General features: G+C 41.9%; 1 protein-coding gene across 1 annotated transcript in view; it reads left to right on the forward strand.

The window, feature by feature from the left end:
• The window catches only part of NCF4 (neutrophil cytosolic factor 4), a 30,901-nt gene extending 16,276 nt beyond the window's left edge, over positions 1–14,625 (forward strand). The window contains exons 5-10 of the mRNA XM_001376125.4: positions 2,777–2,904; positions 6,954–7,011; positions 8,373–8,471; positions 10,852–10,985; positions 12,747–12,812; positions 14,225–14,625. Coding sequence (XP_001376162.1) covers positions 2,777–2,904; positions 6,954–7,011; positions 8,373–8,471; positions 10,852–10,985; positions 12,747–12,812; positions 14,225–14,420 — 681 coding nt within the window. The 3' untranslated portion in view covers positions 14,421–14,625. The remainder of the gene's footprint in view (positions 1–2,776; positions 2,905–6,953; positions 7,012–8,372; positions 8,472–10,851; positions 10,986–12,746; positions 12,813–14,224) is intronic.
• Positions 14,626–15,123: the final 498 nt, after the last annotated feature.

Here is a 15,123-nt window from a genome sequence, read left to right on the forward strand (position 1 = left end):
CTTCGCTGTTCCAGCAGGGGACACTGTGATAACAGCAAACAGAGAACATATAAGCGTGAAGCTCATTCACTTCAGCTGGAAAATACAAATTTGTAATTAAAATGCATAACTCCAAATATTAGAGCTTAGAGCTTAAGGCATCAAATGTTTAAAGCTTCTATTAGCGGCTTCCTTGCATCTTGAGTTGTAGTGTCCATGTAACTTTGGATTAAATCACTTAGTTTCTCTGGCTATCACTGTGGGGTACAGTGGAAAGAATGTTGAGCCTCAGTTTCCCCCTCTCTAAAATAAGGGGTTTGGGCTAGATTGACTCTAAGGCCCCTCCCAGCTCCCAATCTGTGATCCCACATTCTATTGTTCTGGAGTCAGAGGACCTAGGTTTGAACCTTAGCTTTGCCACATGCTGTACCTGGAACTTTGAGGAAGTCTCCTTCTCTCTTGGCCTTGAGGACCCCCAAGATCCCTTTCAGATCTAAATCTGTGATCTTATGGCTCATAGGATTAGAGAGAAATGGATTTGGAAGAGATTTCAGAGGTTACCTGTTCCAACACACACTCTTATCATAACATCATAGATAGAATAATAATAGCTAACACTTCTATAGCGCCATAAAGTTTACAAAATATTTTACATATATTATCTCCTATTATCCTCCCAACACCCTATGAAGGTTGGTGCAATTATTATCTCCATTTTATTGATTAGGAAACGGAGGCTGAGAGATGTTAAGAGATTTGCCCAAGACGATACAGAGCTAGAAAGAAATCCATTCTAGGAGTGCTTATTCAGCTTTTGCTTGAATACTTTTGGTGACAGGGAACCTACTTTTCTCCCATGTCATTTTCACTTTGAGAAAAAACAATTAGGGCGGGCCAGAATCAAACAGCAGTAAGTATCTGAGACTGAATTTGAACTCAGGTCTCCCTGATTCCAGGTCCAGTGGGCAATCAATACATGTGAGTCCCTTGGGACTTTTTATCATGAATTCTGGAAAGCTTATTCAATTTTTTATCATTAATTTGCTCAGAAGCACTGTATGAGAAAAATCGCCAGTCTTGGAGTCTCCAGTATCTCTCACCTTAGACATATGTGGTGTGATCTTAGACAAGTCATTTAATCTCACAGTACTCCAGGGGTGTGCTGTTAAATGTTTAACAACCAGAACCCTCTTCCTCCCAAAAATGTACTGTAGGAAATACTTTTGAGTTAAATCTTTATTATTAATACTTTATCCATCATTTCCTAAAAGTCTAGATAATCAACAAAGTAATAAATCAAGCTGGGTGCTAGTTGATTTCTTTTCTTTTTTCTTTTAAACTCTTATCTTCTGACTTAGAATCAATACTGTATATTGGTTCCAAGGCAGAAGAGTGGTAAGGGCTAGTCAATGGGGGTTAAATGACTTATTCAGGGGCACCCAGCTGGGAATCTGAGGTTAGATTTGAATCCAGGACCTTCTATCTCTTGGCCTATCTCTCGATCTACTGAGCTACCCAGCTGACTCCAGAATTAACTGTATTTCTGAGAGGTACATGCTCACACTGAAAATTTGATAAGCCAGTAGGAACTGCCTCCAGCCCAGAACTACTGTAGTATTATTCTCTGACTATTGTCTAAGCCTAGAAAATTCAGAATAGTTGCAGCTCTTGCTTGATACAGGAGTTTTCTTTCCTGGAGAGCTCCCAACACATCTAACATCTGAACTACCTCCTCTGCCCAAAGTAAAGGACTGGACCATAGATTTAGAGCCCTAGGAGACATTGACTATCATCCAGCCTGACTCCTTTTTTTTTACTTAAAAAATATTTTATTTAATTAGATGATTTAGAATATTTTTCCATGGTTACAAGACTCAAGTTCTTTCCCTCCCCTCCTCCATCCCCCTCCCATATCTGGGTTTAACTATTTCAATATTATTGATGTTTGCACCAGGTGATCATTTAGAGTCTACATCCCCAATCATATCCCCATTGATCCATGTGATCAAGCAGTTGTTTTTCTTCTGTGTTTCTGCTCCCACAGTTCTTCCTCTGAATGTGGAGAGCATCTTTCTCATAAATCCCTCAGAATTGTCCTGGGTCATTTCATTGCTGCTAGTAATAGAAGTCCATTACATTCGATTGTACCACAGTGTATCTGTCTCTGTGTACAATGTTCTCCTGGTTCTGCTCCTTTCACTTTGCATCACTTCCTGGAGGTGGTTCCAGTCTCCATGGAATTCCTCCAGTTCATTATTCCTTTGAGCACAATAGTATTCCATCACCAACAGATACCACAATTTGTTCAGCCATTCCCCAATTGAAGGGCATCCCCTCATTTTCCAATTTTTTGCCACCACAAAGCACAGCTATGAATATTTTTGTACAAGTCTTTTTCCTTATTATCTCTTTGGGGTACAAATCCAGCAATGCTATGGCTGGGTCAAAGCTGACCCCTTCTTTTTGAGAGATAAGGAAATTAAAGCAGAGAGAAGGGAAAAGCCAGAATTCAAATTTAGATCTTTGGATTCCTAATGGAGTGCTCCCCCCCACCCCCAATATAGACATCTTTTGTCAGTGAAAATTTCATCCCTGCCTTTCACAGCAATTTCACAGCCCTTCTCTCAATTGTTTGACAGTCAGTGTATCAGCTCTATGCCCACTTTGGGAGGGGAAGGATTGGGGTGAGGAGGATGGAGACATTTCAAGGAGCTGTTTGGGATTCTAGTCTTTCCATCTGTGAGTTGGTTTCTCTGTGTCTCCTCTCTAACATCCCCTCTCCCTTTTCCAAACACAGAAACTCCTCAGTCTGCCTCCATGGGTCCTGATGGATGAGGATGTTCGGATCTTTTTCTACCAGTCTTCCTATGATTCTGAGCAAATCCCTCAGGCATTAAGACGGCTTCGGCCTCGAACCCGGAGAGTGTGAGTGTCGAAACCCATCTAGCTTCTAACCTCTTATGTCAAAGCTGGGTCTCTAAAAGGGCAGAAAAGACCCCAATTGCCAGCATTAGAATCACACTCTGGGGTTTGAGCTACCTCCAGAATATTCCTATGATAGCAAAGCCCCCTTAATTTGGTGGGTAAGACAAGGTGATTCTATACCATTTGTACCACCTCCATTTTGGAGAAAGGTAATAGTTTTGTTTCATCTCATTGATAATAATAGCTATCATTTATCTAACACTTAACATTTTGCAAAGCACTTTATAAATATTTTCTCATTTTATCTTCTCAATTATCCTGGAAGATAGGGACTATTATCTTGTCCGTTTTCAAGATGAGAAAATCAAGGCAGACTTGCCCAAGTGACTTGCCCAGAGTCACACAGCTTTTGTCTGAGGCCAGATTTGAACTCAGAGATTCTTAGTCAAGAAGGCTCAACCTACTCTACCACAAAACTGCCTCCATGATTCAAAGTAGCAGTTTATTTCTAATTCATATATACTCTTGAAAAGTTGCCTGAGAAGATAAGAGACTTCCCCAGAGTTACCCAGTCACCATGTGTCAAAGGTGGGAGTTGATTTTGCATCCTTCGAACTCTAAGATTGGCTCTTTTTTCCACTAGTGATTCTCAAACTTACTAATCTTAGGACTCCTTTACACATTTTAAAATTTATTGAGGATGGGGCAGCTATGTGGCACAGTGGATAGAGAATCAGGTGGATATGGGTTCAAATATGACTGCAGGTACTTCTTAGCAGTGTGACCCTGGGAAAGTCTCTTAACCCTGTTTGCTTACCCCTGTCCTTCTGTCTTAGAGTTGTTACAGGGACAGGAAAGTAAACGTTAAAAAAAAAAGGAAAAAATATTGAAGACCTTAAAAGGCTTTAGTTACTATGAGTCATATCTTTTGATACTTACTCTATTATAAATTAAAAATGATAAAATTTTAAAACATTGATTTCAAAATAATAAACCTATTACATGTTAACATAACATTTTAATGGAAAACAACTGTATTTTCTAAAACAGACATAGCAAGATGTGTGGCATTGTTCTGTATCTTTTTACAAATCTCTTTAATATCTAGTTTAATTTAAGACACCTGGATTCTCCTATTTGCTTCTGTATCCAATCTATGTTGTTTTGGTGGAGGCAGACGAAGGAAAATCTGTCCTCACACAAATATATACTTGGAAGGGGGAAAAGCCTTTTGGAGAACAAATGACTTAGTCTTTGTTGCATTATGAAATGAGTTTGGATCAGGAGGACATCCTGAAGGGGTCTGGGAATCCCTGGGGGTCTGTGGCACATGATGGACTATGGAGGTAGCCCCTAATTAATGCCTTGGCAGGGAGTGCTTTTGTCCAGAGGAAGGGAGTGGGATCAAATTGCTGTCCTCTCCCCAAGCCAGGAAACATCTGGAGTCATGTGTTCAGTCTTGGGGACCAGATTTCAGGAAGGAAACTGCGAAACAGCAACAAATCCACAAGCACATGACAAAGATTGTGAGGGAAACTGAAAATAAAGCCATAGGAGAGGGGGGTTGAGGGACCTGGAATATTGAGTCTGGAGAAGAGAATGTTTGAGGGGCATCTGAGAAGACATGCTCAATTTTGGGGAGCACTGTCACTAGAAGAGGTAACTGGCTTCTCTGCTTTGGTCCCAGAGAGCTCTGAGGGCAAGGTACAAGGGATATTGATTTAGGCTTGATGGCAGGAAAGGAAAGGAAAGGAAAGGAAAGGAAAGGAAAGGAAAGGAAAGGAAAGGAAAGGAAAGGAAAGGAAAGGAAAGGAAAGGAAAGGAAAGGAAAGGAAAGGAAAGGAAAGGAAAGGAAAGGAAGGGAGAGAAACAGGGAGAAGAAGAGGGGAGAGGAGAGGAGAGGAGAGGAAAGGAAAGAAAATCTTCTTAATAGTTGTACTTTCTCTAAATGGGGCAGCCTCTCTCAGGAGGTTCAAACAAACATGTGAGTTAGAACAGAAGGGGGCCTTAGGGATTATCTAGTTCAGGGGACAGCTGGGTGGGGCTCAGTGGATGGAGAGCCAGGCCTAGAGACAGGAGGTCCTAGGTTCAAATCTGACCTCAGATATTTCCCAGCTGGGTGACTCTGGGCAAGTCACTTGACCCCCATTGTCTAGCCATTACTGCTTTTCTGCCTTGGAATCAATATATAGTACTGATTCTAAGACAGAAAGGAAGGTTTATAAAAAAGGAAATATCTAGTCCATTGCCTCATTTTATAGATGAAAATCTGGGGTCCAAAGAGGCCCAGTGGCTTTCCTAGCATCACACAGGTAGAGTTCTGGCTCACTGGCTGCCTCCAAGAGGAGGTTGGGTGCTCATGTATTTCAGGCATCACAGAGAGGATTTCTGCTATAGCATGAGCAGGGAGGGGAGGTGTGGAGCAAGTGCTGAAGTAGAAGAAAAGCCCAGTCCTGTAGGATCAATGTGAGCAGGTGAGGCTTGTGGTGGTTTTTAGAGTCCTATTTTGGAGGTCAAGGACATTGGGTAGAGTCTGCCTTTATCATTTACTTCTTTGTGATGTGGGGAAAGGCTGTTATCCTCTCTCAGCCTCAGTGTCCTTATCTGTAAAATGAAGGCATTGTACTAGGCAATCTCCAAAGTCCCCTTCAGATCTAAATCCTAATTTCTGATTAATCTCTCCAGGCTCCCCATTCCACTTTTGAACAGCTTTGCTGGAAGGCTTATGCTTAAATCTTCCTTCTTGTTCTCTCCACCCATTGTGCCTTGCTCAACATTCTGTGGAAAAAGGAACAAGCATTTATAAGCAAATACTATGCACCAGTAACTGTGCTAAGTGCTTTACAAATATTGCCTCATTTGAACCTAATAACAACCCTGGGAGGTAGGTGTGGTCATCACCCCCTTTTATTGATGAGAAAAGTGAGGCAGAAAAATGATTTACAAGTGTCTGAAGCTGGGTTTTATTTCAGGTCTTCTTGACTCCAGTCCCTCCCCTCAATTCCCTGGGCCATCTTGTGCCCAACAAAATAAGTTGAATTCCTTTTCTCATGACATCTCTTCAAAATTTAAAGACAGTTAACTGATCCCCATGCAGTCTTCTCTTCTCCAGTTCCTGAAACCAGTCCTCAGGTGTCACAGCTTCCAATCAATCTTTCAATCAACATACATTCATGAAATGACTACTACTGGGCACTATGCTAGGCACAGAGGATACAAAGACCAATGTGAAATACTTCCTGTCCTCAAGGGGCTTCATTCTACGGCAGGGGATTATATGTATACACATAGGCACACATGTACATGTACATATACATGTGTGCACACAAATATTGCACACATACAGACACACGTGCATGTCCAGAAATGTCAATCAGCAAACATTTCTGAATCCCTTACTATGTGCTGGGCTAAGCATTGTGGATACAAAGACAAAAAAGGAAGTTTCCCTCCAGGGGCTTATGTTCTAAAGGGGGAGGCAGTCTGGGATTTAATAGGAATATATAGAATAGATACACAGAAGGTATGTGGTGATTTTTTTTCTAAGGAGGACTGGTAAAGAGGTCCCCTCACCACCCTGCTCACTCTCTTTTGGGTGGATTTTTATCCAGCAACATCTTTCATAAAGTGGGAAGCCTACATGTAAGGTCCTTCCAAGCTCTGAATCCAAACCACCTTTGGGACAGGAGTTTGGGGCCAATGCTAATGGGTACCTCTCTTCTATTTTGCCTGGGATGGCTCCTGTATTCAAGTAATGAGTGAAAAAGCAAATGTCTGTCCTCTGGCTTCTGCTTCTCTCTCTGGGTCAGCTTAGCCCTTCTCTTTTGTCAAATTAGTCAATAATCATTTATTAAGCATGGGGAATTGTGTTAAGGGCTGTGGCTTCAAAGGCAAGCTAAAAGAAAAATGGTCCCTGCCTCAAGGAGCTCCCTTTCAAATGGGTCTTGTTTCCCTTGGGCCAAAGGAAGCATCTCCTTGGGGGAGAAGGAGCTCTGTGAGCTTTCCCCTCCTATAGACCTTGAGAAAATACGGAATGTCTCTCTTTGCAGCAAGAACATCTCCTCTCAAGCCCCTGGTTTTGACCGTCTGGGTGCCCCATGTGCTGAGGTATGTGTTCCCTCAGGCTTTCATCTCCTCCCCTGGCAGGTTTTTCACCATCACCATGGACAGGGACTTGACTAGTCAGTCCATTCCCAGGTAGTTGTCGTTCATTGAATGTCTCCTGTTCCATGTGTGGGAGCACGAATGTCTTAGGGTGGGAGGATGGAGGGTAAGACTGTATAATGTGGTGAGAAGAACTGAATTTGGGGTCAGATAAGACTTGAGTTAGAAATCTGCATCTGTCATTAACTAGCAGCGTGATCGGGAGAAAGTCATTTATTCTCTAGATCTTAGGTGGCTTATTTGTCAAATAGGGACCTATCTCATTATTTATTCATTAGTGCTGACATTTCTAGGATGGGGCAGCTGGACTAGATAGTCTCTGAGGTCCAATGGTCCCAAATCTGTTTCCTCCTCTGTAAAATGGAGAGGTTTGGACTAAATGGCCCCTGAGGTCCCTTCTAGCTTTAGAGCTAGGAACTTGTTAAATGTCTACTGTGTGCCAGGCACTGCTGTTGTGAGGATCAAATGAGATAATGTCCATAAAAGGTTTTGTAATCCTTGGAGGGCTATCAAATTTATTAAGCCAGTGCTTGATAAATGATTTTTCACTCACTCAGATGTCAGCTACTAGTGTATGGTTTTAGTTGGATAGATAAGATGTTGGATCATAGCTCTAGAGCTGGAAGGGACTTTAGAGTTCATCTAGTCTAATATTCTGGTTGCACAAATGGGGAAACCAAGGGTCAGAGAGTCTGAGTGACTATGCCAGGTTCACAACTAGTAGATGGCCAAGGCAAGATTTGAGTTCATTTTTTCAGATTCAGTACATATTACACCACATTGTCACAGTTGTTTGTTATAGCAGAGAAGTCCAGTTGGTCAGAATCATGGTTACCATTTCAGAATGTTGACTAATTAATATACTTCAGAACAGACCAGCCAATGTCAGATTATCAAGAGATGGATTTTTATTATACAATGTTTTTTTTTCAAACCCTTATCTTACATCTTGGAAACTGTGTATTAGTTCCAAGGCAGAAGAGTGGTAAGGGCTAGGCACTATGGGTTAAATGATTTGCCCAGGGTCACACAGCTGGGAAGTGTCTGAGGTCACATTTGAACCCAAGACTTCCTGTCTCTGGGCCTGACTCAATCCACTGAACCACCCATTATACCCTACACAATGCTGAATCCAAATTCAATAGGTAAACCCCTTAACTGTTTCCCAGAACTGGTTATTTTTATTTCACAAATGTATATTTTCCTCAGAAATGTTTGCCTCCCTTCTCCCACTTGCCCAAGGATTATAGGATTTGGGGACTATATCTGACATATTAATCCCAGCTAATTTCTTGTCTTCTTAGGCACTATTTGATTTTACTGGAAACAGCAAACTAGAGCTGACATTCAAGGCCAAAGACATGATTTTCCTGTTAAGCCGAATCAACAAGGACTGGCTGGAGGTAAAATGACCTTGTGGTGACTATTTGAGGGTAATCTGAGGAAGAGAAATAGAGCAAGGAAGGGAGATGGTAAGGTTACTCAAAACCATGGTCCATGAGACTACCTCAAGAGACTTACGGGACCTTGATTATTAATTGATTGACTGACTGACATTGTTGTAACTCCTTGAGAGTGGAGTTTTTGTCTTTGTAATTGGAGGCAACCAATAAATAATCACTTGCAGACTGACTGATTATTCTTCAAAGATCTGAAGGTTCATACATGGAAGAGATATTTAGGAAGGGTTATCGTTAGAGGCCCCAGAAAGGACAATTTTGTTTACATTTTGCATGAACTTAGCCATAAATGGTTTTTCCTGTCAGTAGAATGTAAACTCCCTGAGGGTAGGGCAGGATTCTTTCATTGCCTTTGTATTCTGATCACTCAGTTCAGATCTTTGTGTTTGAGCTTGTAGGAGCACTCTAGCACAGGTATTCATGCTCGTGTGTGCACAGCATCCCCCACCCCCAAATAATATTTAATTAATAAAATAGATAATATTTGTGGGGGGAAAAAGCTTGGCAGAGTGCCAGACACATAGTAGGTGCTATATAAATATTTATTCCCTCCATCCTTCTCTCAACCAATGGATCAAATCATTCAGCAATTATGAGTGCTCTATGTTAGACACTGTCCTAGGTGCTAGAGATAGAAAGACACAGAATGGAAGAATCTCCCTATCCTCAGGGAGCTTATAGCCTAATAGAGGTCAGAGGGGAAAGAAACAGTACAAATGATACTGACAATTTTTATTTTAAGTAAAACTTTGGTGAGTCTTTAACACATTTTAATCTTAAAATTATGATATAAAGTGCCTTGCAAAGGTTAAAGCCTTATACATCATCATCAACAACAAAAAGATTCCAGAGCAGGATTTCCTGACCTGTGAAATAATGTTGGCATACTATGTTGTATTTGAACCCTCAGTACCCTTCAGTGAAGTAAGGCTGATGGCCCCACTCACTGGGACCAGTGCTTGATAAGGCCTCCAAGACAGTGTTGATGAACAGGTAAAAGGGATTTGTTGATCATAAACAAAGGATTGGGAAGGAGGATTAAGAAACAGAGGCTCCCTAGCTCTAAACAATCTCACTAGCCTCTTCATTCTCAATTTCCCTCATGGGAAATTCTTCATTTACTTGATGCTCCCTAAGCTCTGGCCTATCTCTGGCTAAGATTCCCCAAACCTCACTATCTATACCTGAATCTAATTAATCCCCCGGTTGGTTTATAAGATGAAACACTCTTTAGTTGGCCAAGGACTGAATTCCTGATGACGGAGTCCAACCCAGCTGGACCAGGCACTGAGATTTGCCTCAGGTCTTCAGACCAACACTGTCTCTTGCTCAGGCTGGGTTGATACACGGATTTTCTAAGTAAGGAAGGTACTTCTCAGCAGGTAGGAACACTTCACTGTAGCTTTTATACGGGCAGGAACAACAGAGACCAGATATCTTTTTCTCCCCTCAGCTCCAGGGACAGGAAGCCAAGAGCCTCTAGCAGCAGCTGGTGACTCCTCAAATCCTCCCTCTGAGTTCCAGAACCCATTGTCATTAGTTCTTAACATGCAGCCCAGGCTAGCTTCAGCTTTTGCAAAACCAACTTCTCACTTATACTTAAACCCATTTCCCCCCCCCCCCTCTCTCTCTCTCTCTCTCTCTCTCTGTCTCTCTCTCTCTCTCTCTCTCTCTCTCTCTCTCTCAACACCTGGAATCTTTAAACTTGTTTTCAGGCACATAGGAGGTGGATAGAGTGCTAGACCCAGAGTAAGGAAGATCTGAGTTCAAACCTGGACAAGGTGATGCAAGTAATAAGCTACAGGATCATAAATCTAGAGAGCAAAGGGACCCCCAAGGACATCTAGTTCAACCATTCCATTTTACTGATGAACAACCGAGGTCCAGGGAAATGGATTTTTGGAATCCAAAAGGAAATTGCCTTTTTTGAAGGAAGGCATATTAAATGGCAGAAGCAGGTTTTGAACCCTGAGTCTCATGACTCAGGACAAACTCATTGTGTTTTTCACTTTGTCCCAATGTCTCTTAAAAAGACTGACTTAGGTTGACAGAGGTGAGAGGGAACTGGTACAAGAGACAGTAAGTCCTGTTTCTAATAGCATTTTAAACACTTTGTACACAATACAGTGAGATAGGAAGGGTAGTGGATGTATTATCCTCCTTGTTTTACAAAGGAGGAAAACAAATCTCTGAGAGGTCAAATGATTCAGCCACATATGATCACACACTTATTAAGTGCCTGAGTTGGGGTCTTGACACAGTTACTCTGTCCAGGTCATAATATTGTCTCTCAAGGTTCTATGCTCTCTTCCTATTTTTCCAGGGCACTACCCATGGGGCCACCGGAATCTTCCCAGTCTCCTTTGTGAGAATTATCAAGGATTTCCCTGAGGATGAGGATGATCTCACAAATTGGCTGCGATGTTACTATTATGAAGACACAATTAGCACCATCAGGTACTTCAGCTCAGGAGCTGGGGTCTGTGGCCTTCCCTTATTTTTCCCAGTTCCTTTTGATACTGGTCTCCTCTCCCATCACCTTACTGGGCCCTGATAAAGTAGAAGAGTGGATCAAGATGTTGCTGATTGGATAGTTCAAAGCCAAGGGAATTTGGCTAGCACTGTGCCTTGCAATCAATCCATCACTCAATTCAATAAGTACTTATTATTTTGGGACTGATAGGAGGAACAGTGGATAAAATACTGAACTTAGAGTTAGGAAGACCTAAATTCAAATCTTTTCTTCAACACTCGTTTGCTATGGAACCTTGAGCTTAACCATTATAAGTTTGTCAAATTGAATATTAGGAAGCCAAAATGCAGGTAGAAGAAGAAGGAAATGCTTGGTCTGACTCAATCTAATTGAATTCCTAGAAATGAATAAAATAGATGGGCCTTCTGCTGACTCAGCCACTGCTGCTGAATTATACCTACATTTATTGGGGGAAGGATCATCATGGTGCCCAGTGGAGATTAGAAGTCAATCAAGGAGTGATTGGGTAACACCAATTGCCAACCGAATGTCAGCTCTGATGCCATGCTGGATTGAGGAGGTGATCCTATTGGCATTAGTGAAATTCCAAATGAGCAGACCAGAAGGGGTCAACATAGTGGTTCTGTATGGTGGTACTATATACAATATGTGGCAGCAATATTCCTATATCATCCCGGAACCCAAACTGAGTGTTGGAAGAGATCTCAGAAACCATCTGGTTCAACTCGAACTTGAAATGAAATAAATGATCATGTAAGCTTCAACTGAAGAACCCCAGGGACAGGGATCTTACTACCTTCCTAGGTAACCAATTCAACTACTGGACAATCCTAACTATTAGGGAATTTTTACTGACCTCAAGAATGAATTTTTCTTTGCAACTTAATTGATCAATCAATAATCAAAAATGCTGATTATGTAGGTACAGGAATATGCCTACTGTGTGCAATTAAAAAATAAAACAGTCCCTGCCCCCAAAGAGCTTATATCCTACTGGTAGTGGCAGGTGGAGTGGTGGCAGGTTATACAACATGTTTGTGGAGAAGTCACTTCAGAGTACTGAATAGCATCCATAGATTTATGGTCTTTTCCATTTGGGAGTTCTATCCAATACTGCCAATGATGACTCTTCCATTTCCCATCCTTCCTGTTTGATTTTTGACCATATCTTTCCTTGACCTTGCCTTAGGATATTTATCCAATATGTTGGAAGTTTTCCTCATTTTCTCCTGATATCAAAAGGGTACCATTGACTATGCACCTCTCATATAGAATAATGACCCATTTATTTGGTGGGGTAAGCAGAGGGAATCAGGAATTATCATTTGAAGGAAGTGGCATCTGAACTGAACCTTGAAAGAAGCTTAGGAGTAAGAGTTTCATAAGTGGGCAGTCATGGAGGAGGAAGATGGAATGTTACGTAGAGAGAATAGACTAGTTGCACCCATCATTCTTGATTCTGTCACTTGAATCAAAGAGGCCAAAGCTAATCCTTTTTCCATATTTTTTTCTGTTCTTGAGTGATTTTTTGGGTTTGTTTTTTATTTTATTTTATTTTCATGCAAAACCCATTCTATGTGGGCCATTGTTGTAAGAGCAAACTCGTACATAAACAAAATCCCAAAATAAAACCAAAGATACCCTGATGTGAAAGGGACAGTGAGCATCCATCTTTCACAAACTCATGCTGACAAATCTCTTATTTCTTGGTGTCACCTTCTTAGAGACATTGCTGTAGAAGAGGACCTCAGGAGCACCCCACTTTATAAAGATCTTGTGGATCTAATGAGGTAAGGAGGCCCTGAAAGAGGATAAGAAATGTTCTAAAGACATTTTGGTAATTTGAGGTATGGGGGATGGGAGAGGGAAACTCCCCAGACCAGCTCTTCAGACTAAGGATCCTGAGGAACTGGAAAATCATGGGCTCTGATCTTTAAGATCAAAGGGGCAGCTAGGTGGTTCAGTGGATTGAGGGCCAGACCAAGAGATGGGAGATCCCAGATTCAAATCTGGCCTCAGACACTTCCTAGCTGTGTGACCCTGGGCAAGTCACTTAACTCCCATTGCTTAGTCCTTACCACTCTTCTGCCTTGGAACACAGTATTTGATTCTAAGATGAAAGGTAAAGGTTTAAAAAAGTATTCATTCTCAAGTAATGGGCAGGAAAGATTGTCCTGGGGAGAAGCTGAGTCCAGAAGGGGAAAACAAACCCTATATAGTGTGGCATATGATGCAAACTAGCTGGTTGTTTGTCCTCCAAATGAGGGCTTGGGGAGTTGCTGGTTTGGTGGGGAAAGTCCTACTTACTCACATTCTTATAGCTCTCTCCAGTTTGTAGATCATTTTCCTATCAGTCCCATGAAGTAGGCTGTCCAGGCATCATTATCCCCTTTCCAGAGATGAAGAAACAAGCTTTGAGCTGTACTCTCAGCTGTACAGAAAGGCCGTATCAGAGTCAGGATGTTTCATGAGAAGCATCTGGGTAGTGCAGCAGAAAGATAATGAAGTGGGAGTCAGAACCTGGGTTCAAATCCTGATTCTACCAGTGACCATTTGTATGATAGAGGACAAATTGTTTTTCTTCTCTGTACCTCAGTTTCCCCATCTATTAAATAATGATGTTATAATCAATCAATAAACACTTTTTAAGTGCCTACTATGTGTCAGGAACTATGCTAAGCACTGGAGGTACAAAAGGAGGCAAAAGATAATCACCATCCACAAGGAGATCATAATCTAATGGGGGAGACATCATAAAAAGAACTATCAATCAATAAACATTTATTAAGAGCCTATTAAGTGTCTTAGCACTGTACTAAGCACTGGGGATACAGAAGAGGCAAAAGACCATCCTTGCTCTTAAGGAATTTATGATCTGATGGGCAGAGTGGTATGGTGGAGAGCACCCTGGATGTGGAGCCTATGTTCAAATACCAGCACTACTACTTAGTGGGTAGACTTGAGCAAACCCCTTTGCCTCTGAGACTCAGTTTCTTCTCCTGTAAAAATGAGTAGATTAGACTACATGACCTCTGCAGTCTCCTCTAACTCTAAAGCTATAATTATAAGGATGGGCACACCTGGTGTTTTCACACAGGTCCTCTAATTAAAAACCCAACACTCTTCTCCATGTTTCTCTCCTTGACATTGGAGCACACCTAAGTCTTGTTCTTGTCCCCTTGCCCTTGTTCTCCCCCACCAGGAGAGAGTTCCAACGCAGTGACATTGCTCTAAATTACCGGGATAGCCAGGGGGACCTGGTGCGGCTGCTGTCTGACCAGGATGTGAAGCTCATGGTGAAACAGGCCTGGGACCAGCCCTCCCAGAAACGACTCTTCCCTTGGAAGCTTCACATCACACAGCAAGATGACTTCCATGTCTACAACACAGCCCCTTGAAGAGGGGTCCTTTATTGGGATGGGGCAGGAAGGAGGACAAGAGGCCAATGAGCCCCTTCCCTGGCAGCTTTCTGGTCCTGGACCTGATGGAGCCCAGCTAGCATCTTGCTCCCTATGCTCTGCTCCTATGCCAACTACCCCAGCATGAATGAAATAAACAGCTGAGAGCCTTCAGTATCAGCTCCCAGAGTGGCCCTGTGCTGGAGTTGAGAGAGAGCTTGTTTTGTGTTTCATCATTTACCTACTTTGTGCTTCCCTTAGACCAGAGAATATCAGACTTAGGAAGACCTGGGTTCAAGTTCTCTTTCTTAAAAAACAAACAAACCCTCTTACCTTCTGTTTTAGTATCAATTCTAAGATAAAAGAATATCAAAGACTAGGCAATGAGGGTTAAGTGACTGAGTCACACAGCTAGGAAGTGTCTGAGGCTAGGTTTGAACCCAGGTCCTCCTGACTTCAGATCCCAGATTCAAGTTCTACAACTGATGTTGTAGACACCCTAGGGTGTTAGCCAAATCACTTCCCCTCTCAAGGGCTTAGGCTCTTGATCTGTAAAATAAGAAGATTGGACTGGCTGGCTTCTGAAGTCTCTAAATCCTCTAAACTCTCAATCCAGAATCCTATAAAATCACTTAACTTTTAACTAATCTATAAAATGACAACATCAGACGAGATAGTCTCTGAGTTCTGTCTGCAATCTATA

Source organism: Monodelphis domestica, chromosome 5 (genome assembly GCF_027887165.1).
Source record: "Monodelphis domestica isolate mMonDom1 chromosome 5, mMonDom1.pri, whole genome shotgun sequence".
Classification (NCBI taxonomy): domain Eukaryota; kingdom Metazoa; phylum Chordata; class Mammalia; order Didelphimorphia; family Didelphidae; genus Monodelphis; species Monodelphis domestica.